Raw genomic sequence first — 25820 nt, 5'->3', positions numbered from 1 at the left:
AGGTTAGTATCGCCAGTAACTCCCTGCGTTGGTACCTGTCTCCAGAGCTCAGTGCAGTACTTTGGTGGAAGAGAGCTGCTGGGTAAGAAGATAGACAAGATGTCAGAGCTTAAGGGAGCAAACACACAGGCTTCAATGTCATAGATAAAAATGTAGTCCCAGAAATCTTCCATCTGGTTTTAGGATAGCAATTTTGATATACTTCTTAATTCTGAACCAATTTTTTCATAACATTTAAAAACAATTTTGAGGCAGAAGGAGAAGCACAGCTTTGAGTTCAAGGCCAGCTTGACTTGCACAGCATGTGACAGGCAAATTTGGGCTGCAGAATAAAACTCTATCTTGGAAAAAAAAAGTAAAATAATATATTAAATATCTCATAAAACATAAAGATCCTTTAGCAAATGCACACTTTATTTGATAAATACAATATACAATATGATTAAAATTCCTACCCCAAAGTTCCACAAAGGGAAAAAACACAAGAAATTGATTCCTTTTGCTATAAAGGAAAGTGGCATGAATACATTCATGATGTGTGGCTATTAATAACACCAAGGATGACTGAACGGGTTAGCAACATTTGGTCACAGAAAGAAACCATGGTAGCAGTCTCTTATGTGACAGTTGAATTAAAAGGAAAAATGGTCCTTGTGCTAGTACTGCAGGGACAGCGTATTCAGCCACACATGTAGATGAGGAGTGGGGACAGTGGCTGTAACACTTGCTCCAGTGATATCTCAGCACTAAACCTAGGACTGGACGGTTGTCACACCCAGCAATTTCATCTTAAGAACAGTCTTTGTTACACGGACAGACCACATCTGTATTCATACTGCAGAGGCTTCTGAGTATCTGTGGTACACAGAGAAAATAAAAGTCTGCCATGTCACTCTCCATGATAAATAACCCACCAGGGCATTTCTGAGTTAGAAGCCTAGCAGCATCCCCTTACTGTGGAAACGAAGAGTGGGACTGAAAAGACCAGGTGATTTGTGGGAAGACAGGTCAGTGACAGAACTGAGACTAGAACTTGAGTCTTCTAGTTCCCAGCTAGGGGCTTGACTGGCCTCTGTGACCCTGACATGGCACTAGTGTCCCACTTGCAGAGTAAAGCAAGTAAGCAAACAACAACAAAGTATAATAAAACACCCATTCTCTGTGTAAGCCATTCATTTCAAATGTAGCCAATTGTACTGAGCGGTGAGCCGGAGGGAGTGTGGTCATACGGATTCTACCATGCCCGCTCATGCTAAGCACACATCCTAATGCCGGAAAGAAAGTGGGTGTACAAATAACTATATCAAAGCACAAAGACACCGATGTCCACAGAGGCTTGGTAGTTTAAAGCAGGACACTGAGACCATTTCCTTGGTAGGGGATGGGAAACATAAGGACAGAGCATAGAGTAAAACCAGCTTTCAAGACAGGGAACACCTTACTCACTGGGCCTTAAAGGACAAGTAGAGCCGGGGGTGGTGGCACACGCCTTTAATGCCAGCACTTGGGAGACAGAGGCAGGTGGATCTCTGTGGGTTCGAGGCCAACCTGGTCTACACAGCAAGTTCCAGAACAGCCAGAGCTGTTACACAGAGAAACCCTGTCTTGAAAAACAAAAAGAAAAACAAAACAAGACGACGGTGGGTTTTAGCATGAGGAAAAGCACAGAATCTGGACTCCTAAATGTGAAAGAGATTAAGCACTCACTCCTATCAAATCATATAACTTTGATGATAGAAAGTAAGTTAGGTGAACTAAAGAAATCAAAATAACAGACTCTATTACAACCCCGTGTGATGAAGCCGTCACTCTTCTCTGCTCATTCTGTCATCCAGGTCCTGAGCTTTATTTAATTCCTGTGTCACTAGTTCTAAACTTCACACTGGCAGAATGACTGCTCCTCAGGTAGAGGAAATGATTTATGTCAGTGGGGCCTCAACTGGTAATAGAAATGACTGGCATGGAACTATTTATGTAGATGAATTCATATTTCTCAAGTCTGATTGTTATATAATAATCATATATATTTATAGGGTGTGGCATGATATCTCAGAAATCTACCTGACTGGGCAGGACACATAGATATAGCTAGTGGTTGCTGCCTGTATATGCCTATGAATAATGAGAATTTCAAGTCTTTTTACATTTTCCTATACAGAAGCATGCAAATAATTATAGATGAACAACCACAATCACCAAAGTAGGCACTGACTCTAAGAAGTAGGCACTGAGCTGAGCATGGTGGCACACGCCTTTAATCCCAGCACTTGGGAGGCAGAGGCAGGTGGATGGCTGTGAGTTGAGGCCAGCCTGGTCTACAAAGCGGGTCCAGGACAGCCAAGGCTACACAGAAACTCTGTCTTGAAAAACCAAAAAAAAAAAAAAAAAAAAAAAAGTAGGCACTGACTATAAGAACTCTGATCCTACCAAGGTCACATGACTATACTTAAGTCACATTCTGATACACGAAGTAAAAGCAGGAAAACAATTCTTCTAGAGATAATTCAAGGGAACGATACACAACAAACTGGCCGCTTGCTGAAGGGTGTGGGGACAGCCGAAAAGCACACTGAGGAGTGACACTGCAGATGATCCGAAGAAACAAATGTAGCCTTAAATCACTGCCCGTTAGGACCATCCATTCTGAAATTATGTAACAGTTTATGCATAATATAAATTATATATAATTTATACATAATATAAAATATACATACTAATCTTCACCCAGTAAAACAAAAGCATCTGTTGGCTCATTTTACCCCAGCTCAGGATAAGTCTTCCATTGATTATAGCTGTGACATGAGACATATATAATTGTTTGCCAGGAGAATATCCATCATTCTCCTTTAAAATTGCATTCCTAAACTCCAACCTCCTACCAACATTCAGATATTAATCATGTATTATTTAATAAGTCATTTTGTTCTTATTTTCAACAAATTTTGATACCCCTCAAACGAGAGCTACATGGACTATGTACTTTGAACTTCCTCCAAGTAGTATGAAGAAGGGAATTCTTACATCAAAAATATAATTTGCACCTTGAACGTCTCCACACATTGCTGCTGCGAGAGCTCTTTGCCAGCTGACGGGTGGTAGGAATGCAACTACCACTGCTTATGATAAGAAGGAGAAAGGCCTGAACGGGGTGAAGTAAATGTATACACACAAGGAAAACTGTCCACTTCCTGAGGACAGCTGAGGAGAAACCATAAACTAACCACCCACACCAACGAAGTGGGGAGAGGCAGTCCAGAGGTTAGTGCATGAAAATCCCACGCAGGAGGAGAAGATGGAAAGCAAGGCCACATGCGGCCGTCGTGCTCCGCTCTTAAGGCTAAAGTACTCTTTTCCAGTGTGCGAGAAATAAGCCATGGAGAAAGCTACACGTGAGAACCTTTACTGGCACGGAGTGCTTCAAATTAGTGACAAATAGACCAGCAATCCTTTATTAACCAACAATGCATAAGGCAACCTGCTGCTGACCAAGGATGGTGGGAGGGAGGCCCATAAGCTCGAAGAGCTTGACGGACTTTATGGAGATAATCATAAGCCCTGCGTTTTTGTTTAGCACACAACTGATTAATGTAGAACAATAAATTCTACTCAAGTTTAAAGAAAAGAGACACAAGCGTTCGTTGCAGGAATAAACAGGGTTTACCAGCAGCACTGAGAAGAAAGTTCAAATCTGGACAGGTTGGAGCAGGCAAGGCCATGCCAGGCAAGCAGACAGGATGAAGTAAGGATGCTCATCACACAGCCAACAGCACAGATCTCATGCCAAGAGAAATAGGAAATTGAGACAAGTGAAAGACGAGCCTGGAAAGGAACCAGATGTAGGAGAGCTAGGTTAAAGAGTTTAACTGTACTCAGTAGACGCCACAAAGATTTTTTTTTAACATAAAAAAGACAACGCTATGAAGTTTCCAGTAGGTTCAATTAGTGCTAAGGAGGAAACATGATGCTTGTTTTGATCACTAAGTGAGGTGATGAGGAAAAGAATTAACTAAGACCTCCTAAATGCAGCACTATCTTGGATAAAGCCTCAGTGACTTTAATACATAAGTACACAAATCATCATCACCAGCGCTAAATAAAAAATTGTTATGTTCCAAATGCTGAAAGCAGTTGATTCCTCCCCCTTTTGTTTGTTTTGAGACAGGGTTCCATGTACTCCGGGCTGGGCTAGAACTCATCTTCTGGCTGAGGCAGGCCTTGAACTCTTGAGCTTCCTGCGTTGGTCTCCCAAATGCTGATCATATAGGTGAGTGTCACCATATCCTGCCTAACAATAAAATCTCTAAAATTATTTTTCCCCAAGGAAGCAATCACATCTCTATGACAAGATTGAAAATACACATAAATGATATAGAGGAGATACTGTAAAATAATAGTTCATCAAAGTAACAAAGGACAGGAAGTATCAGTAGATACAGCTCAACAGAGAAACAGAAGAGGAAAAACAAAGCCAAATTAGAAAATAAAAAGGCACAATGGCCAGGTCACAGATAAAAATAGACATTATAGGAAAAATACTAAGAGACATGGTCAGATGACCTCACAACTGCCTGTAACTCCAGTTCTAGGTAATCTAAGGCCCTCCTCTGGCCTCTGTAGTCAATTACACACATGTACACAACCCTCACACAGATGCACATGGCTACAAATAATTTTTTTTTAAAAAAAAAAAGGACTTCCAACATAAGAACAAACCAGCATTTCAAAGAAAAAGAAGCTGAGCATAAAATTTTAGCATTGACCCACTATATAATTTTATTCAGGTACAATGTTCCAAGCAATTATTTCTGAATATAAAAGGCAATTGGAAATATGATTCTTGTAATCCTTACAAACAAATCTATAGAATGCAGTAAGCTTTGAATCCATCTAACTGTAGGACCAACAAAACAAGTAAAGGAATAGGTAATAGCTACAGAAGTCAGAATATGAATTTGGAAACATACATACATACATACATGCATACATTGAAAACCACATTGCTTTTACTTGCAGTATAAGCACTAAACATCAACAAATGGCCAACTGCTCACCAACATTATAAAACTATCTCATCTTACTCTTGGTACTCTGAGTTAACTATGGACTCACCAGTGTCCTTATCAAGTCAGAAAGTAAAGTAATTCTTCGTTGCATCCTTTTGCTAGGGGCTTATTTGGCTTTACCATTGTATGATCTGGTTTACAGAATGAGAGTGTAGCAAGGGTGGTCACTTCAGAGAGTGGCTACTCTTGATCTCTAGAAATTTCTCCAGGAGAGCATGGTAGTCATTAGACTGAGTCATCGCCCAGTGCTCCCCTAGTCAGTCAAACCGCAGGGAACTTTGGTCCTGTTGAAATTCCTCCAGCTTCTCTCGCCTCTCAAAAAGCAAGGCCAGCCTTGGAAACATCACCTCACTGTACATCCCCAGGAGCAGCTCATTTTTATTTTCCTGTGCCTGAAAACCATTTGTACCACAGACACAGGATGCTGACTGTGTGTCAGACAACTCTGTTTCTTTGGCCTGTTTCAACCTGCACAGAGTGTAAATATTTTCCTTTCCATTTTGAATTTAATAGCTGTTTGTGTTTATATTCTTTTTTTTTCTAGTTGATAGATCATGGTGTTAACATAATAAAATAGTATTTTTTAATTTCATTTTTTATGTATATGTGCACATGTGTTCAGGTTCCCTCAGAAGCCAGGAGAATGGCAGATCCTCTGGAACAGGAGTCACAGGTGGCTGTGAGTCACCCAGTGTGTGTGCTGCCTGCACAAGAACAGGAAATCAGAACTGCTGAGCCCTTTCTCCAGCCTAATATACTAGATTTAAACAAGGCATGCCCAAACACCTAAAATGCCTTGTGTTGGTTGCATATTATAGTGGTCTCCAAATTGTTTTGGGCATACAACAGGAGTAAATAGCACATAGTCTACAATAGAACTACATGCATTTACAGCTTATACGCACATGTGCTATTATATTAATATGTTACATAATTATAAGATATAATAGAAAATAGTTAAGTAATTTAATGTGTAGATTTTATTATTGATGGAAAATAACTGTATTATCACTGGAGATTATTCATAACATTTAATAATAATGTGGTTTAATTTACTTTATTATTTTGGAACATCTTGACTTAATCCTTTCTGACTGAGAAATTTAAACTTCAGTTTGAGACCTGGTTTTAAGAGCTGTCATAGACACCTCATGAAATTATGCAGCTCTAAATTAGACAAGGTGATCATGGCCCTGATACCCTCAGCCTTTAGCTCCATCCTCTGATAATGAGAAGGGTTAGGTGGTTTTGAACTTGTTTAATTAATACAGTTTTGCTATTGTTGACTGGAACTCAGAAACAAGTCCTTCTGCGATATCACAGATAGATTTTTGAAAAAAATGTTAAGATTTTGGAACTTGTTTTACAAAAACCAATTTTAATGTATTCTTTGACAATTTTATGCATGTATACAATGTATTTTGACTGTATTCACTCCCCATCCCCTTCTCTTGTCCCCTTCCATGCCTTTGGGGACCCTTCTGCCTCCTAATACACCACCTTCTTCCTGTCATGACTCCTTAAGTGTCCCACTGAGTCTAAGGGCGCCTCCATGTGCGTGGGTGTGGGGTTAATTAGCAGTGGCTATGCTCCTGAAGACAGCGTCCATCCCTTCCCCCAGCTCCCATTCACCACAGCTCCTCAGGAAGGGGTGGGGCACAAAAGGAGGGGCTGGAGCCTCAAAGACCCCTCGCTAAAGACCCAGTACTAAAACTGAAAGGTATTTTTAGCTAGGTCAGAACGCTCCCAACTTAGCAAACACACAGAGATAAAGAGTTTTAATGGGCAATACACATGAGTTTGTAAAATAAAGTCATATTTACAAATATGTTTTCAAACTGCTCTCTACAAGGTGGTAGAGTGGAGTTTACCTGGAAGCTGTTACTCTTTTCAGTCGTGGTTATGCGCGATCTCAAAAGGCTACATTAAAGTACAGACCTGTAATCCCAGCTACTCAGGTGGCTGGGGCAAGATAATACAAATTTAAGACCTGCCTGGGCTACACCCAGAATAAGTTTCAGGCCAGTGTGCACAACCTAATGAGGTCCTTCCTAAAATAAAAACTACAAAGTGGGCTGGGTATATAACTTGTGATAGGGTACTTGTTTACCATGCCACAGCCCTGGCCTTGAGGCCCAGTACCAGAAAAAAAATAATATTTTTCTGTAGTGAGAATTTTGTAATTTCAGCTTCTTTAAAAAACAACCACACAGATATGTTATGGAAATATTTTTAGTTTTAATCCCAAGTGTGGGGACTCGGGGCTGCTTCTCAGCAGCTAACTATGATTTGCCTCGTGCTCTGGCAGGGGCGTGGTGTTTTCCAGCTGCAGACAGTTTTTGTGGGAGTGTGACGTTTGGAATTCTGGGACGTTTTCAGAGGATATATAAATGCCAGGGCGCCATAAGTGGGTTGTTGTGGGTTGGCTGGTTGGTGGGGAGGTGCTGTTGGTTGTGGTCTGTTAAGTAGTTGTGAGCACAGAAACAACAAGAAAAAACTAGATACCCTGAAGGCAAAGATTAAACTTGCCCCAAGGAACTCCACACCCTAATCAGCAGGAAGTAGCCTAATGATAACCCCACCCCCTTCCCCCTCTATCTTTTTTTCTCTCCTATCTAGTGTTAGGGGGTGAATGGGGGGGGCGGAAATAAACGGATGGAGAAGAAAGGAAGGAAAAAGAATCCATAAAGTAGCCAAACTGCCAGTTACATTTTTCTCCAAAAATCTTTACAGGGCAACATCCACTATAACCATGTAACAAACACTTGAAGGTCAGCAAATATGAGCAACTCCTTTTCTTTAATAGAAAGAGAAATAAATGCCGATTTTTAATTCCTGTCCAAATTTACCACTGAAGGTAGAAATATATTGATATTCACCGCTCATCTCACCACAAAGCACATAAACAGATGCTAATACACATTTAAGAACTTGCTTTTACAAAATCACCTACATTCTCTGGTAGCACTTTGTATGCATCAGGATACGTGCTCTCCTTCAATAGCCCGCTCAATGGCTTGCCTGTAAGCGAGGCAGCAAATGAATTTCATATATGTCACTGTTAATGATAGTGCATGCAATCCTTATTCAAATAACCTGCTTGATAATTTCTATTGAGCAGGGCTGGCTTCTGGCCAGATTCCATTCAATTATTTTTCTCCCAAAAGGGAATATCTGCCAGATGTCCCCAATATCCATTCCCTCTCCTCCTCCTCCTTCTTCTTCTTCTTCAGAATCAGTATCTCTATTAAGCTGACACGGGTGGCCCAAGGCCCCTCCCTTTATCCCCTGCAGAAACAAACGGGGGAACCCATGTGTCGGTCACTGGGGTGTAAAGGAATGAATGATACATAACTTCAAAAGAAGAGTCAGGTTTCTGTGTCCTTTCCTCCTGAGGCTGGTGTTCAGGTTAGATGGCTGTGATTTAAACAGCTGTCTCAGAGGAAGCAGCAGCCAGGGCAACAAGAAGAAATGGGGGACCTGGGTCCCTTACAGCTATGACGCTATCATTCAGGCCTGGGTTGCCTCCGCTCATTGGAGAGAAACATGTGCATATCCTTTGTTTTGGTTTTTCGAGACAGAGTTTCTCTGTGTAGCCTTGGCTGTCCTGGACTCACTTTGTAGACCAGGCTGGCCTTGAACTCACAGCAATCTGCCTGCCTCTGCCTCCTGAGCACTGGGATAAAAGGCGTGCGCCACCACTGCAGGGCTAGCCTTTGTGATATTTCAGTACCTAGGGTTTTTTTTTTGGATGTTGCTAGTGATTAAAGTTTAATTAATACACCTGATGACAGTTGACAATGGCCTCAAGCTAGAGAGGTCAGAGAAGAGGCAGCTGGACCTCTTTCTCAGGTCTGCTCCTGCTGGTACTAACACCACCAACATAATCTGCAGGTTCCAGCACACACTGCCCTCGGGCCACTCTGAAGAAGCACATCACGTGGTGTTAAGGTACACTTAATGTGTAAACCACACCAGCAGCAGCAGCTTGGAAAGCAAATGAATGAGGGAACACCAATGTGCCTCCAGCCCTTCTCCCCAGCCTGAAAAGCATGCATCGCCTTGATGACAAAAGCAGACTGTGTCAAATACCAATAAATCTTCTTCAGGGCACATAAACATACAAGGTTCTCTTGTTCCTCTCCTTACAAGCACCTGTCAAAGCAGAGAGCTAGACTCATGGCTAATTATAGATTTCTCTCCTGGATCAAAAACAAAATGTCCAAAAGTGAAAGGTCAGCATAAACCAGGGTTCTATGTTAAACTCAAAATACACAAAACACACAAATGGTAAATGCAGTCAGCGCTGTACCTGAACACCTCCAGCACCGTCCTTGCTGGTAGCTTGGGAGCCACTCGACTAAATGCTCTTTGGAAGTCTTCCAGAGTTAAAAATCCATGATCTATATGAAAACAAAATATTAAACATTCACTTATGCCTATAAAGCCTGTGAACTAAGCTTTAGCCATAATGGTTATAGGAGGTTACATTTTAATATATTGTTAAAGTTAGAAAAAAAAACAGTAGTAATGTACAATTGATCTTACATGGATGGGTCATTATACACCCAGTCAACACATCTCCCTGGAAAAATTTCAAAATGTGGTAGTGATGCCCCGCCCTTTGCTGCAGTGTTAGACAAACTAGGAGGCCGCTGCCAGCCTGGCACTTTATGAGTCCCTAAGGCTTACAGAAAGGACTGCATAGACATGATGCACTAGGCATCAGGTCTTTGTGACCTGCAAAAACATTTCAGTTTTCCAAATTCATCATTTTCTGGCTTGGCATTAGGCCTGTGATATATTAATACTTAGAGGAAATTATAACTTAGCCAGTGCGTGAGTCTTGGAAGCCACATCTAGTGTGGAAAACTATGCTTCCAGCTATATGGGTCACGGTGAGAGCTGCAGAAGTGTCTCCCACATGTCATGGGTGGCTGGTGGCTTACATCCCCTAGGGCCAGTTCTTTGGCTACCATCACTACGATACAGGCACAATAGGCGCGCACATAGGTATAGTACTCAAACCCAATTATATAGCTGTAAATAGTTCATCAGGGAGTGTGCCAGAAACGCAGTACCCTGCAGTAGGAAAGGCTCTCCGCAGCCTGCGGTCACAGCCAGTGAGTCCGCAGTCCTCCTCCAAGCACACTGCACATTTGGTTCCCTGGGGTTGTATTCCTACCCACAATTTCTCAGCGGCAATTCTTCTATGAAAACACTCTAAGGACTCTTACAGTGCACGTCGAAAGCCGTGAAGATGTGCCTTATCTCGTTCCGATAGAGCTGCGCCTCCTTCTTTCTCTTTACGATGTTTAAGAAGCCCTCAAGTGATACACCTAGAAGTCGTAGGGAGGGAAACAATTCGTCAAAGATGACTATATTCCTCTTCAAGAAAGAATAAGCCAGACATGAACAGTGATAAATATCACAAATAAACTGATTTTTATCTTTCACAAAGGATATTTACTCATAAGTACAGTCAAAAAGGTATCGTGTTGTACTACACGCTAAGCAAGTCCAACCCTAGCAATCAATAGTGAAGACACACAGGTTCCCTGCACTTCTCAAGCAATGGAGGAACCATGACCTTGAAAAAGTTCAGCCCTCTCCCTCTGGCAGATCCAAAAGACAGGCATGGAACCAGTTATTAAAGAAAGTCGCATAATTTTCCTTCCCTTCTGCAGCTTTAATACCTTTTCTTCCCTAGCCAGATGTCATTTCAGCAGGTTCTCTGCCACCAACCGGGAGATAGGGTCAGAGAAGTAGTTTCTCAAAAGTCAATACCAATTGTATGCCACAGATAAAGGTGGAGAGAATATTACATAAACAATGGAGCTGGCACCGTCCCCAGCCCTGGGTACACCCCACAACGTGTTCAGCAGCCTCGGGCTCAGCTTCCTGTGACTCTCGTAATAAAAGAGCCCAGCGTGATGATGTGAGATTGGGTACTGTGCTTACGAGGTCTATTAAAATGAATTCTAATGTGATCTTTGTAGCAGGTTTAAGGAGCGGAGCCAAGAATTTAGACATTTTAGTGAACTGAGCCTGAAATATATAGAAAGAGCAGTTCATATGCATAATGTAGGATTTCCATTTAAAAGTTATCATTTTGTTTTAAAAATAGCCCCAAACTATCTAATAAGTATGTGTAACTCTATCCTTTGGGCGACATAACTAATAATATTGAGCCATATGCCTTTCCCAAAATAGCTTCAAAAGTTTACAATGTTAAAACACTTTTCTTAATTTCATTTTTTGAGATTAATGACTTATGAGCTTTAAAACAATCTATGCAGCTTTATGCTTTAAACTGATTATTTTACAATTTTTTAAAAACCCCCTATGTGCTAGCCATTGTAATAAATGCTGGAGGTGGAAGGTGAAGAATGTAATTCTAGTTCTAAGGGAAACAGTGTACTAGGGGAGGTGGCCGTTAACACTTTGACTGCAAGTGCACACACCCCTGAAAACTGTGGCATGTGCAATGATGGGGAGGGGGCTGGAAGGTTATGAGAGAGGGGCCCAGGAGTCCTTGTAGCACAGACTGGGGGAGGGGTCTCTCAGAGAAGGAGATACGTAAGCTAAGAACTAAACCATGAAAATACTACAAGTGGCTGCAAGATGAGAAAATGAGAAGATGAGAAATGGGAGTGGGCAGCACACGCGAGGCCATGGGGTAGGCAAGATAGGAGGCCGTGCAACTAGAAGGGGTTCAAAGAGAGAGGAAGAAACCCAACGCAAGGCTGTCGAGGCACACGGGGCCTGACTGCTCAGCCCTGGAGACTGCAGCAAATGACAAGGGCGTTGCTGACGCTGCAGTAGAAAGTCAGTAAAGGTCCCCATAGAGAAGTGGTATGATCTGATTTAAACTTGGGGCATTTCAGGTTATTGCTGTTGTGAAAAAGGACCGGGAGCAAAAGCAACAACGTAAAGGGAGAGACAGGTTTGGAGGCGAGGGCTCTCTATGGACACTGGCCGTGGAAGGGGCAGGAGTGGAAGGCTGTGCTTTCGAACAGAATTGACACAACTTGATGAGGAGTTAGATGTGGCAGGTGAAATGTCAAATATAACCCGGAGGTTCTGGATTGAGTACTTGGCAGTCTGAGGTGTCAGTTAAAAGGATGAAAAAGCCTAGGGCGAGAGTAGGACCAGGGGACAGATGGAGTGCTGTGGTTTAGATGTGGTAACTGTACTACACTTTGGAGACAGCTAAGAGGAAAATGACCAGGAGGCAGCTGACCTTCCTCTTCTAGGCAGCCAGCATTATCCCCCAGTAACAATGTCCGGCAGGCATTCGATAAATACAGCCGTCTATGTCTGTTGGTGTCCATGAAGGATGGGGGGTTCCAGGACCCACCAGAACCTATCAGAACTGGAGGGTGCAAAAATCCCTTATACAAAACGATGTACTGTTGGGGTATAACCCTACACGACTCTCCTCTAAACCTTAAATCGTCTCCAGATCACTTGTAGCATAATCGCTAAGTATGTGATTGGGCTGCACTGTTTAGGCAACAATGATGAAGAAAAAGAGCACATTGTTCAGGTCAGATGTGATTTTTTTTTTCTTTCAAATACTTGGCCTCACGGTTGGCTGAAGTGCAGCACCTTCAGGTGCAGAGGGAGACTGCACTGCACTGAGTTAGCATGCGCAGAGTTTTTCCCTATAGTTGGTTGCTAAGGACAGAGATTGATGCAGCTCCTTTCCCATCTAATCATTCCGTGACCAGAGAACATATTTTAAAAGGCTAGCTGAGGTTGAAATTGAAGTCTAGCCATGCATGTTCTCAAAGATCATATCCATAACTTTAGTTTCATGAACTCCAAAAGCTAATAAATTAAATCACATCGAGAGTTGTTGAGATTCCTGAATAATTTATTCATGGGTGACGTGCATTCTGTAAGATCCATCAGCATCCTTCCCCAGCCCACTCACCAGCCCCTCTTGCAAACATCCTGGTGCTTCCTGCATCCACAGGCTCTTAGCATCTGGTGCCCTGGCACTTGTAAAGATGCTGCCTGAAAGCACCTCTTCCTTTATTTCTCCTGGTGAATCTTTATTACACATCTCCTCCCAGATGCAACTAAAGCATTACCTCCACTTTTAAGGGTCTCTGATGTGTCCCAGCTAAGTCCCTTTGCTGTGTCCAGCAGCCCAGAGGTCACAACACACTCAAGGAATGGATTATGCTCTATGGCAATGGCCTAAACCTGTCTAGCTAAGAGATGTGGGGGGAAGTGGTAGTGTGTGCTGTTCAAACATCCCCAATGTTCCGCACGATGCCTGTGTGTTCTAGGCATCCATTACAGGCTTGCTGGGTAAGTAGCATGTAAGTAATAAGTAAGAATGAACATGGAGATAGCATTTTTAATTTTTAGCAAAAAAAATTAACTTCTATGGAAATCAATTTGATGGTATCTCAGAAAATTGGGAATTGATCTACCTTAAGACCCTTGCGCAATTATATTCACAGCAGTTTCATTCGTATTAGGCAAAAACTGGAAACACTCTAGATGTTCCTTAACCGGAGAATGCACAGTGATAGTGTGGTACATTTGCACAATAAATATTACTCAATTGTTAAAAACAAAAGCATCGTGAAATTTGTTGGAAAATGGATAGAACTAGAAAAGACATCCTGAGGGAGGTAACCTAGACCCAGAAAGACAAACGTGGTATGTACACATTTATAAGTAGAGATTAGTCATAAAGTACAGGATAACCATGCTACAATCCACAGACGCAGAGAAACTAAGTAAAGAGGAAAGTTCAAGGGAGGATGCTTGACTCTTACTGTGAGGGAGAAATAGAATAGACGCTGTGGGAAGACAGGGTGAAGGGGTGGAGGGGGTTGTTTCTAGAAGAGGGGCGGATGGGAACAGGAAGGATCAGGTGGAGGGAAGACAGAGGGAGGGAGGGAGGGAGAGTACTGGGAGAGATGACTGGAATGTGATGGGGGCGGGGCCATGCATCTCTGGGATGAGCTGGAACCTAGTGCAATGGAAACTCCCAGGAATCTATGAGGGTAAAATCTAAGACTTGAAGCAACAGGGGCTATGGATCCTGAACCAACCATTTCCTATAACCAGGAAAGACTTCCAGTACAGGGACTGGGGCACCAACCCAGGCACAAAACCTCTGACCTACAATTTGTCCTACCTGCAAGCTGTGCTTGGGTAAAGGTGGTACAGAAATTGTGGGAGTGGCCAACCAATGACTGGTCCAGCTTGACAGCCACACCATGAGAGGGAGCCTACCCGTGACAGTGCCTAGAGAGCCAGGATCCAGAGGCTGGATAGCCCAGAGACCTAAGACAGAACCAGTGGAGTACTGCTCAACTGGATGATATGACTGCGGGGGAAAAAAGAAAAGAAAGGAAAAAAAGCGAACGAATTGATTCCTAATATTCTATTATACTCAAAGACTAGTGCCTAGCCCAGTTGTCGTAACAGAGTGTTCACCTAGCAACTGATAGAAACTGATGCAGAGACTCACAGCCAAACATTAGGCAGAGCTTGGGGCATCCTACAGAAGGGGTCAGGGAGGACTGTAGGATCCAGCAGAGTCAAGGACACCAGAAGAAAACTCACAGAATCAACAAACCTGGCCTCATAGAGGCTCACAGAGACTGAGCCAACAACCAGAGAGCATGCATGGGTCTGATCCAGGCCCTCTGCACGTGTGTTACACTAGGATAGCTCGGTCTTCTTGTGGGACTCTAACACCAGAAGCCGCGGCTGTCTCTCTGATTCTGCTGCCTGTCTTTGGGACCCTTTCCTCCTACTGCACTGTCTTGGCATAAGGCTATTGTGTAATTCAAATGCTGATTTCTGTATCCCCTCCCAGCATATCTGTTTTGCAAGCCATGTTCTGAGAATCAATGTTGTATAATTCTGCTCCCCAACTGTCCCCGTGTATGCCAATAAAGCAGCTTATAGCCAATTGCTGAGCAGGGGAAATAATAGAGTTCGACTTCCTGCCAGGCAGGGAAGAAGGAGTTAGAAGAGGAAGTAAGGGATTCAGCCAGGGGCAGAGGGCCAAGAGACATCAGGAAGAGGAGCTTAAAGTGCAAGTATCTCTGGGATGTATGCTGGGAGGAAGGCAAATTAGCTTAGAGGGTTAAGAATAGAGTAATAACTGCTTAGTTATTGTGTTGTGAAGCTTATTATTAAACAAATGTAAGAGTCTCAATTATTTGTATGATAGCTGGGTTAAGAGACAAACTGAAAAACAAATAGTTATGTGAAAATAACTTTAACAGGGTTGCCCCATCTAGCCTTAATAGGAGAGGAGGTGCCTAGTCTTACTGCAACTTGATATGCCGTGGCTGGTTGATACCCATTGAGGCCTACATTTTTCTGAAGAGAAATGGAGGAGGAGGAGGAGTAGCTGGGGGTGGGGGTGGGGGCTGACAGGAGAGGTGGAGGGGAAGCTGTGGTTGGGATATAAAAATAAATAAATTTTTAAAAAATTAAAATATGTATGTTTTGAATCATCTTTAACTCCAAAAAGTAACGGCAAAAAGTAAGTCACATTTTATTTACATGGCCAGTATAATAAACCATTGCTTTAGGGAAAAAAAGTATTCAGAGAAAAAGAAAATGCATGTCTAAGATCTTCTCTGATTACTATCTCACTTAGAGAAAAGAGAAGCAGAGTATAGTTTCATGGTTCAGCGTGCGATTCATAAGAAAAGGGAGCATATGAATGCTGGTGTCTTTTTAATTACATATTCAGATAATACATCCATATTTGGAATTATAAAGTATACAGGTCATCATTTCACAATTGTATAGTATAAAAAGCAAATGTTCTTTAGTTTTTAATAGAAAAAATATTTAAATTGTATGTTTGGTACCACTTCAAATGAAAAACAATCTAATACCACAAATAACTCTATTATGAATAATCGTGTCTTTTCATACTGTTTTCCCCACAGAGTCGTATAGCTCATATTTTAAGCTTGGTGGGGGTCAGGGGTACCATGTACACATTAAACTGTGTAAACACATGTTCCACAGCATGCCCTCAGGTCTTCTTCCAGGGCCACACACACCTAAACACAAGCCTCTTTTCTGAAGACTAAGCTTTTATTTAGCATGGCTTTTCCTTCTGCAATACTAAAATCACTTTCCAAAGCTAATACTTAATAATTTACTGTTTTAAAGCTTTGCAACAAACACACTGATGTAAGCTTTGTAGATCTTGCTGCTTTTTAAATGGCCTAGATATAGAATTCTTACTACTAGCTCCACCTGCTGTCACAATAGTCAAACCAAAAATTACCACTTCACAAAGACTCAATAATTCCATTTATGTGAGATCTCATACCCAATGCATTATCTAAGCCTCCGCCCTGGAGCAAAAGAATGCGTTCTAGAAAATTCTACATTCAGACACAATACTGAGTTCTCTGTGTACACAGCTACATTTAAACAGTTACCTACACACACACACACACACACACACACACACACACACACACCAATGCAGTTACATTTCAGAGCCACAACACCAGTGACACCAAGAATTACAGGGTCTTGATGTCTATTTGTGTTCACTAACAGGCCTTCAGAGGTGTGATCAATCTGTTAGTGTATCCAGACTTTACTGGTGTTGTTAGACATTTTTTTTTCTTTTGTTTTCCCTGTGGAGCACTGTCAGTGGGAGTGGCCTCACAGGATGCCTGCCTGAGGCTCACAGTTTAGCAGCTGTTAGCTTCCTGCCATGCTGACAAATATAAGACAAATAACCCAAACAGAGGTTTATCTTTGCCTCTGGTTTCAGAGAGCTCAGTCTATCCCTGGGTCCTATTATCATGGCTGTAATGCATGATGGGAGAAGCTGTCTCTTTGATAGTATAAGATTATATAAGAAAGAAAGGAGAGACAAGTACCCCAATATCCCCTTCAAGGGCACACCTAATTTCCCTGAACTGGGCCCTGCCTCCTAAAGGCCCCACCACCTCTCAGGAGCATCATAGGTCAGTACATAGCCTTTGAAGAATATTTAAGGTCCAGACCATCATAAAGTCCAATGCTGTTTACAAATCCTTCCTGATTCTGTAAGTCTAGGCATTTTCTACACAACTGGAAAATATGTCCTTCCGTTTGTAATCTATCCTTGGCAAAATGAACACTTTTCATGTCTTATGATGAAGACATGTATTTATTTTTACTTCCTAAACTACTTAATATGTGTGATACAGATATGCCATACAGAAAGAGACTACGAAGGAGATTCCCCCTCCCTACTTTTTGAAAGACTGTCTCCTAGGAGGGTAATCAGCTTTCACCACAGGGGTGAATGTATTCAAAAAATCGAATAAAACTATCAAAAATTCTTTCTTTGAAAGTTCCATTATGTATATCTTTTTGTGGTTCACGGTTCTAAGTTTCAGGGTCAGCGCATGCAGAGAAATCCTCTTGAAAATGAAGAAGTCTAGTGTCTGGCTATCACAGGGAGCTCAAATTAGAAACTGCAATAAACCCAGGGAGAGTGAAGGAGAAAACAATAAAAATGCCAGGTTACTTGGCTGTAAGCTGGTCCTAGGTTTAGAAAAGAAAGCAAGCTTCATGCTCACTCTACCATATATTAATTTTCCCAAGGATTGAAATGTCTAAAACTAAGGGCTTAAAAGGATAAGTGGCTTTTTTTTTCCATCTTAAAGAAAAGGGGAGGAGGACATAATGTAAGCCTTTTCTAGTTTGAGGAATAAAATTCAGATTGTGAGTTTTGGAAGCCATGATGGGGGGGCATAGTGTGTTTGTATAAAAAGACTATAAAGCCAGGAAGTGAAAGTGACATCGCATGATGACTTGTCAGAGCAAGGCGGGTAAGCAAATCCAGGGGACTAACACTTCCTTCCACCTGCCTGCAGGACAGTAGAATAAAGAGAACAGCCTCTTTATTACTAGAAGAAATCAAGCTTTTATCTATCACTGAGAAGGAAACGGGTTAGAAACAGGTTACGACAGAGTAGAGATTTTATTCCTATGAACACGGACAGGAATCATTACCTTTTTATTATGCACATCTTCTCAGCATAAAGCATAAAGCTGGCAGTGCCAAGTCCCGCCCTATTCAGCAAGTTAAAGCCTCAATCTTCTCAGCAAAATGGCCCTTAACCTCCTTTCCAGCTCTCAGCTCCGTGAGACCAGTGAATGGGACTATGCGGAGGTCATTTCCGGTCACATATTACAGTCCTTGCGGTGCAGGAGATAGCAGGCCCCCAAGGTATTCTGGGTTGGGAGGGATACTTTCTTAATGGCTTGAGACATGAAAGATTAGGGTGTCCAGGTCGAAGAGGAGAGTGTTTGGACAGCACTGCTACAAGGAGAGAAATCGAGATCTGAGAGTAAACACCATGGGGGGCGGGGGGGAAGAGTCTACCAGACGTGTTTAGGAGGAAGCCACAGAGCAGACAGCCTAGCCTGCCCTGACAGTGATAAACACCTCAGCAAAGCCACAGTGATGCCCAGGGCTTTTACGGGGGTGGAGTGTATGGGAAAGTGTGACTCTAAGCTGAGTTTGCTGCTGGCAACTCTCTACATTCATTTATTCATTGCATTCTCCTCTTGGCTCCACCCCTTACCCACATCTTACCCACCTTTAACGTCTGCTTCCAGAAATAAAGCTTCCTGTCCTCTCACGTGTTCTTGTCTACAGTACTTGCACAACATCCAGCCACAAAACAAGAGGCAATGTGTCTTTCCTATAACCTCCCTAACGAAACATGTTTGTGAGCCCAAATTGTCTTTGGGCCAGTGTCTGTCTCCTTGGTCTTTCCTGTCCCTACAGTGAAGCGTATATAAAGCATATTCACCATCATCCTCTAAATGGAGAGTGAGGTAAACTTACAGACGTGTATATGTGGGCAACACAACTGGTCTCCAGGTTATCATTTCAAGATATAGCAGCTTTTGTCTGTATGCAGCTTCCTGCTGAGAAAAAGAACTAAAACGTTAAGTAAAATGTGAAAGACTTCATTCCTGTTACACCTTGATATTTGTTCTCAAATAGGAGCCTGATACACACAAGATACACACAGTACAGGACCTAAAAGACTAGCAAATGGAAATTTAAATTTAGGAAAATATTATATTTACTCAGCTGGCAAATCAGACAAGACAGTAATAGACAAGATGCACGAGCCAACTGGCCATTAACCTAATCATCTACAAATTATTTTTCAATTGAACTTACACTGGATAGCATGACTGAGTCAAACAGCCCATAATTACCATGACGATGAATCAATCCCTTTGATTTTCCCATCATTCAAATTTGAAGGTTAAAATTAACTTCCAGGAAAGCCTTTTCTTGTGTAAGTATGAAAGTAAAAAAGGTTATTTTTAAAGAGGCTATGATATAAGAAAACAAAAAATTCTCAATCTAGTCATTAAACCAAATCAAAATTCTGAAGTACTTGTCCTCCACTCCGCTGGCTCCATCCCCCTACCCCTGGACCATATTCTAGAAAGAACTGGGATAAAAATGGAGATAACTGTGTGAAGACTCAGCGGAGCATACTCACTGGGTTCTTATCAGTAGTGCTCACTTAGCATACAAAGGCCAAGAGCACCAACAAGTTAACACTGTTGCTATTCAGGCAACACCTACAATCACAACAGATCATCTAGGAGACCTATACTCAGGACTCATGGTCTTGGTCTTCCACTGAGTCATGCTGACATGTCCTGGCATTAAACATGCACCTTCACTGAACAAAATTTAAGGAAGAGCCACAAAACTCACTGCTGTGTGTACTGAACAGTCTATGGACATGGATAGCCACTCAGCAGCCTCTCCCTTATAAGATGGTATGGAAAAACTACCCGAGGCCAGGGACCTAACCCCAACCTTAAGCCTAACTCTAGCCCTAACCCTAACCCTCTAACCCCAACCCTCTAACTCTAACCTAAGCCCTAACACTCTAACTCTAACCCGAGCCCTAACCCTCTAACCCTCTAACCCTCCAGCCCTAGCCCTAGCCCTGACATCACCCACCCTGTGGGAAGGATTGTCCTATGTGGATGCTGACCACTCTTCTTGCTTCTCTATTTGCTCTTGATGCTAGGATTCAAAGCAAACTCTGAAATCAGTGACTACTGGAACCTGTTGATTTGCCATTTGTAAACGGGCACCATTCCTGATTTCAACTCATGTTCCTTAGGCAAGTGAATACCAGCCTCTTGTCCTACTGTAATCATAAACGCGATTCATGGCACTATTGAAAATCAAGAGAAGGGCTTATCAGTGGCCACAAGAGCAAGATTGCAAACTAGATAGATGGCTTTGGTCTGCTCCTTCCAAGCCAGCTGTGGCATTCTGGGCAAATGACTTAACTACTCTAAACTTCACATGTTTAGCTTCTCAAAGGGAGTGCACTTGATAGGATCGTAAAGTTGATTGAATATCTACTACACAGCGCTCATCACAGACACCTGTAATTACTGTCTATAAAATAATAAATGATGTAGCACATGCAACTGTCTTTTATAAGGAGTTACACAAATGCCAGGTGTGTATTCTCTTCTGAATCGGTTTCCTCATCTTTAAAAGGGCACAGGTGAGTGTGTCTTAGGTCTCTTCTAGCTGCCAGTTTCTTTCATCAACGTACTTAGGGGAGCTATAAACGAATTCCGCTAAGCGACAAAGCCTGTATACTGACATCGAGCCCATTGGAGACCTGTTGCTCCCTAACTACATGGCTTGACTATTTTTCTCCAGTTCCTTTGTCTTGGTGACCCTAGATGGTTGTTACTTATACCTACTTGCTTGCTGGGTGTCCGGAGTAAAAATGCCAGTGCTACTTTTTTGCTACTCACTTGGGAATCCTCCCAAATTTTCCCCGCATGTACTTTTCTCCAGATATCCTATACCTATTTCTAATAGCTTTGATCCAACTTTGAATTTTTCTTAATTTTCACAAGGAACTTCTAACAGACATGACCCATCTTCTAAGATAACTTTAAGCCCTTGGAAAACAGTACTTGGGCATCTAGGTACTGTCCCAAACTGGAAGTGAAGTGTATCTTCAGAACTTAATCTTTACTTAGGAGCAGCTGAGTCAAGGGGAACCCAGGACATGTGTCTGGACCTCATCATCTAGAAAGCTCTATAGCCAAAGAACCCCGCATAGATACCTGCCATGACCTGGCCTTGAAGAAGAGCTATGACGATGGCCAGGTATGGTGATACAGGTCTCTACTGCCAACACTTCGGAGGGCCAGGCAAGAGATTCATGAGTTCAGGGTCATCCTTGACTATGTAGAAAGTTTGAGGCTAGTTTGGGTTAGATGAGACTCTGTCTTTAAAAAACAAGCAAGCAAGCAAAACCAAACAGCAGTAACAACAAAAACAAACTATGGGTAGCAGAAAAAGAATTCGCAGTCACAAATACCCAGAAGGACGTTGGAAAATTGATTATCAAAATAGGTACGTTCCAGGAAGCTAAGACCAACACTTGACCCCTTCAGTCAAAATACTATGGAGAGAGACTGGAGATGGTTCATTGGCTAACAGCCCTTGCTGCTGGCAGAGGACCCAGGTTCAGGTCTTATCACCTACATGGTAGCTCACTGCCATCCACAGGCACACACATACATGCAGGCAAAACACTTATACATATATAAAAAATAAATGTGAAGAACACTCTGTGGAGAGAGAAAGATAGCATATTTGAGGACATTTAATCTGTGCACAATCCATTTCTTTCAAGAAAAATACCATGTGGTAAACATGACCCCTGTGATCTACTGAGAAGGAAAGGACTTGACGGTGTGAAATTGGTTTAGGCTTGCAGTTCTAATAGAAGGAATTCATGTTGGCAGCGGGGTTCAATGTTAATTTCTCGTGGAATAGCTATTTAACTGTTTCTCTTAGATGTTTGTAGCCTTGAGTTTCACCAGCAAAGAAACCCAAACTGAAGCTGGACGGAGCGAGCTGGCGCCCTAGTTACATAAATCTGTTCCTTTAATCCTGAAGAAAAGAGATTCTCTGAGAAAGATAATTTGATATTGATCTCAAACTGGGAGAAGAAAAATACTAGAAGCCTGGAGAAGAAAGCAGGTCTTCACGGGTAATTTTGAAACAAGAACTAAGCACCCACATCTGATCTCAACCTTCCAAACTAATCCTTCCTCTGACAATCCCCTGAATTTCTCAGATGTCTAATTTACTCAGTGACCTTTTGAAACACACTTTGAGATTAAATTAGGGAAAGAAGCATCCTAATGATTTGGTGGAGAAATGGTTGTGAGACTCATTCTTTAACAGTAAATACAAGGAGGCACACACTGGAGAAAGTCCCCGTGTGCATTATCAAAGTTAGAGGGCCCTACACCTGTTTTCAGTTCTGAAAAACCCCAGGTGAAGCAGCCTTTTGGCCATAATGAATGTGAGCAAATGTGCCTTCATTATGCATAGAGCTCAGGCATAGAAGGCGTGTCAATGTGCTGAACAAGGAATAGTTGTGCCTGCACAATAAAGCTGTCCAAAGGAAGCTCAGTACTGAAGATGGCAAGCAGGCAGAGTGAGGACAGCATTCAACCACTAGAAAGTCACCAAAAATGGAGAGAGTTCATGATCATAAGTTATGAGTTTTGATCAAGCTGTAAGTCAAATCTTTCTCAGACATCAGAACTAAGCAAACAAAACTAAGTTGGGGGGGGGGGGCATGGACAGATGTCATCCCACACACCAGCCCGGACTTTACTGCAGAGCATTCACACCCAGGGGACATTTCTGGAATGAAGACAGAAAACTTCTGTGAGAACGCATCTCAGTGTTTAGACCAGGGCACAGCCCCACGAGTTTGACTCCTGTGGGAACACCTTTTCATGCAGTCACATCTTACTAAACATGAGACAGCACTTACTAGGAGGAGGCCTAGGAACAATCTGTCTGTGGGGAAAGTTACCGTGGAAACCAACATTTATGTCAAAGAACTCACTCCACAGGTAAAGAATTGGGAAGTCATTCTCTCAGAACCTCTGTATACCTCAGAAAACTAAAGAAAGTCAAGTTAACCTCACAGCTAATTCCTGCAGTTAAGGAGAGACAGTCTTCAGTGTGGGGATAAAGAAATAGGTCAAATGGCCTAAAGAAATAGCCTGAAGTCCCAGAACCAGGGAAGTGAAGACACCACCAGCTTCTTAGAGAACTTTAGACTAGCTTGAGCATCAGACCAACAAATACTAAGAATTCTTTATGAATTCAAAATCACAAAACATATATAAGAAAAAGACTTATGCAAATGATCATTGGTCAGGTGCTTTCAGCCACAGTCACACTGAACATACCAGCAAAGTCACAGGACAGACAGAGAGTGAGTGAGGGGAAGACCCTTGTCCAGGCAGAAAAGTCCAGTCCTTAACAGAGAAACCAGCCAGCAGCAGAGCCTCCTGCCGAAAGACAGAAGTCTTTGAAGATTGGTATAAAAACACAGAAACTCCAAAGGAGGAAATGCAGGAAAGGTTTCACCAAGACATTATAACTAATTGAACACCAAAGAGACAATATTTTGAATATTTTGGAAGTGTGGAAAATATTGTGTGAATATCCTGAAAAAACAGGAAATTAAAAGTCTAAGGAAACTATATTAAGTTAGGGATTACACAAAACACCTGTTCTTCTGAAAATATTGTTTTAAAAGCAATACTTCATACAGGGTATCTAAGCTTCTATATTAAAAAATAAAATGGGCTGGACAGCTGTGCAGAGCATTTGCTGCTTTTGCAGAGGACTGAGTCTGGTTCCCATCACCCACATGGGGCAGCCCACACATGCCTGTAACTCCAGTTCCAGGGAACCCAGTGCCCTCTTCTGGCCTTTGTGGGCACCTGCATACACATACAGAGAAGAAGACACATGCGTAAAATTAAAAATGAACAAATAAATGTGTTTTCCATCTAAATATGAAGCTATCCTACAACAGCACTGGAGAGAAACCTCCGTGTAAGAGTGGTTGTTGCTCTTGCATGAGACCTGAGTTTGCCTCCCAGAACCCACATGGTGATAACGCTAGCTTCAGGGGATTCAAAGCCCTCTTCTGGCCTTCACAAGTCCCACTTACTTACACCGTGTATGTGGACACATGCAGGCAAAATACCCACCCACACACAAAATAAATCTTAAAAGAAAAAGTTACTTACCATCTGAAACAGTATATGAAAATGTATTTGACAATTTTAAAATACCACGGCACCATGTTTCCTGCAACACAAAAATAGTATAGGAAGGCTAGGGATAGAGCTCACTGTTAAGGACATGAGTGGGACGCATGAGACCCTGGGTCTAATCCCTAACACCATACACAAAAGGGCCACGGAATAAAGAGCCAAGGGCTGAGGTTGGCAGAGAGTTTTCAGTGCTCTCTCCATCAGGAACGGTGTTTGTGGAACTGATGCTTATACAAGGTTTGCAAGAATAAGGCTTGCAATCACAAAGATAGCTACGTGCCTGAGTGACACTCTGAGTATTACTCATGAGATACTACAGGAGTGATTAGAAAGCAGCTACTTGTTTGGGTTTTTTTTTTCTTCATATTTTAAATTTTTTTTAAGTGTAAAATTTCACAACGCACAAAAGTAGAGAGAAAAAAATACACCAAATGCCCAGAAAAACAGGACCATGACTTAATCAGCGCTTAGGAGGAGGACAGCAGAGACTGTAAACCCCACTGCTTACTCTTCCTCTTTCTCTGATATTTGGTAAACCACATCACTGAAACCATCTGCACCGAGAGCTGCCTTTACACGGTCCTCACTGAAAATTCAATTTCTTTAATAGAGACAGGAACGCTCCCATTGTCTCTTTCTTCTTGTGTTTCCAGTAGGTTCTGTCTTTCAAGAAACCCTGCGATTTAATCTAGCTGCTAAACTGGTGACATAAAATTGTACTTCTGAATCATTCTTAAACAGCCATTCTGTCATTCGTGAGATTGGTAATTTCCACCTCCCCTCACCTATGTGGGCAAGCTTCTCAGTTTTATTGATTCACTAATTAAAAATAATAATAAAGCAGCTCTTAGTTTCTCTGTCTTTCTCCTCTCAGTCTCATTGATTTTCACTTTAATCTTTGTAAGAAAGCTGGGGGCACCAATTTGAGACTGATTTTCTTTTTCATAGGACAGAAACTTAGCAGTACTTTGTAAGACTTAATTTCAGTCCATCTCATAAAGATGTGAAGTACTACCTTTTAAGTAAAAATATTTTTAAATTTCCCCTTTTGATTTTGTTTGACCTATGAGCTATTTAGAAATATGCTACTTAGTTTCCAAATAGCCGAGACTTTCCCTGGCACCCCCTGCTATTGATTCTAATATAATCTGACCACAAGAGTGAATGTACCATAAGATGTATCTGTTACAGGAATGTGCGGTGAAGGCTTATGAAGGATTCGCCCAGCAGTTCCTGAGGGGAGTACACTACAGATGACAGCTGGGGCATCTGGTGGCTGATGATGCTGTGGGGGCTTCTGCAGCACCACTGACTGGGGTCTACTTGCTCCGTTATCCTTGGGAATGAGGATGCAGAGCACCATTGTAGACTTACTGGTCTTCTCCCCCATTCCATGTCTTTCCTTGTGTATTCAGAATTTTGAATAGAAGTTTAAGTGTTTGAAACTGCTTAGCATTCTTGATGGACTGAGTCCTGTATCTCTGAAATGACTATGCCTAGCCTGCAGTGCTCCCCTTCTCAAGTCAGCTTACTGTACTTTATCTTATCTAGCTTTCTTTTGATTGATAT

General features: G+C 42.1%; 1 protein-coding gene across 1 annotated transcript in view; it reads right to left on the bottom strand.

The window, feature by feature from the left end:
• Nucleotides 1-25820, bottom strand: part of EFCAB11 (EF-hand calcium binding domain 11) — a 175920-nt gene that overhangs the window by 138098 nt on the left and 12002 nt on the right. Inside the window, exons 4-5 of the mRNA XM_084792039.1 lie at nucleotides 10301-10402; nucleotides 9376-9466 (exon numbers count right to left, since the gene is read on the bottom strand). Of these exons, the coding sequence (XP_084648165.1) occupies nucleotides 9376-9466; nucleotides 10301-10402 (193 nt within the window). The remainder of the gene's footprint in view (nucleotides 1-9375; nucleotides 9467-10300; nucleotides 10403-25820) is intronic.

The sequence above is a fragment of the Acomys minous genome (genome assembly GCF_964271855.1).
Source record: "Acomys minous genome assembly, chromosome: 8".
Classification (NCBI taxonomy): domain Eukaryota; kingdom Metazoa; phylum Chordata; class Mammalia; order Rodentia; family Muridae; genus Acomys; species Acomys minous.
The sequence above is the reverse complement of the archived record's forward strand: the minus strand, read 5'-3'. Positions and strand labels throughout refer to the sequence as shown.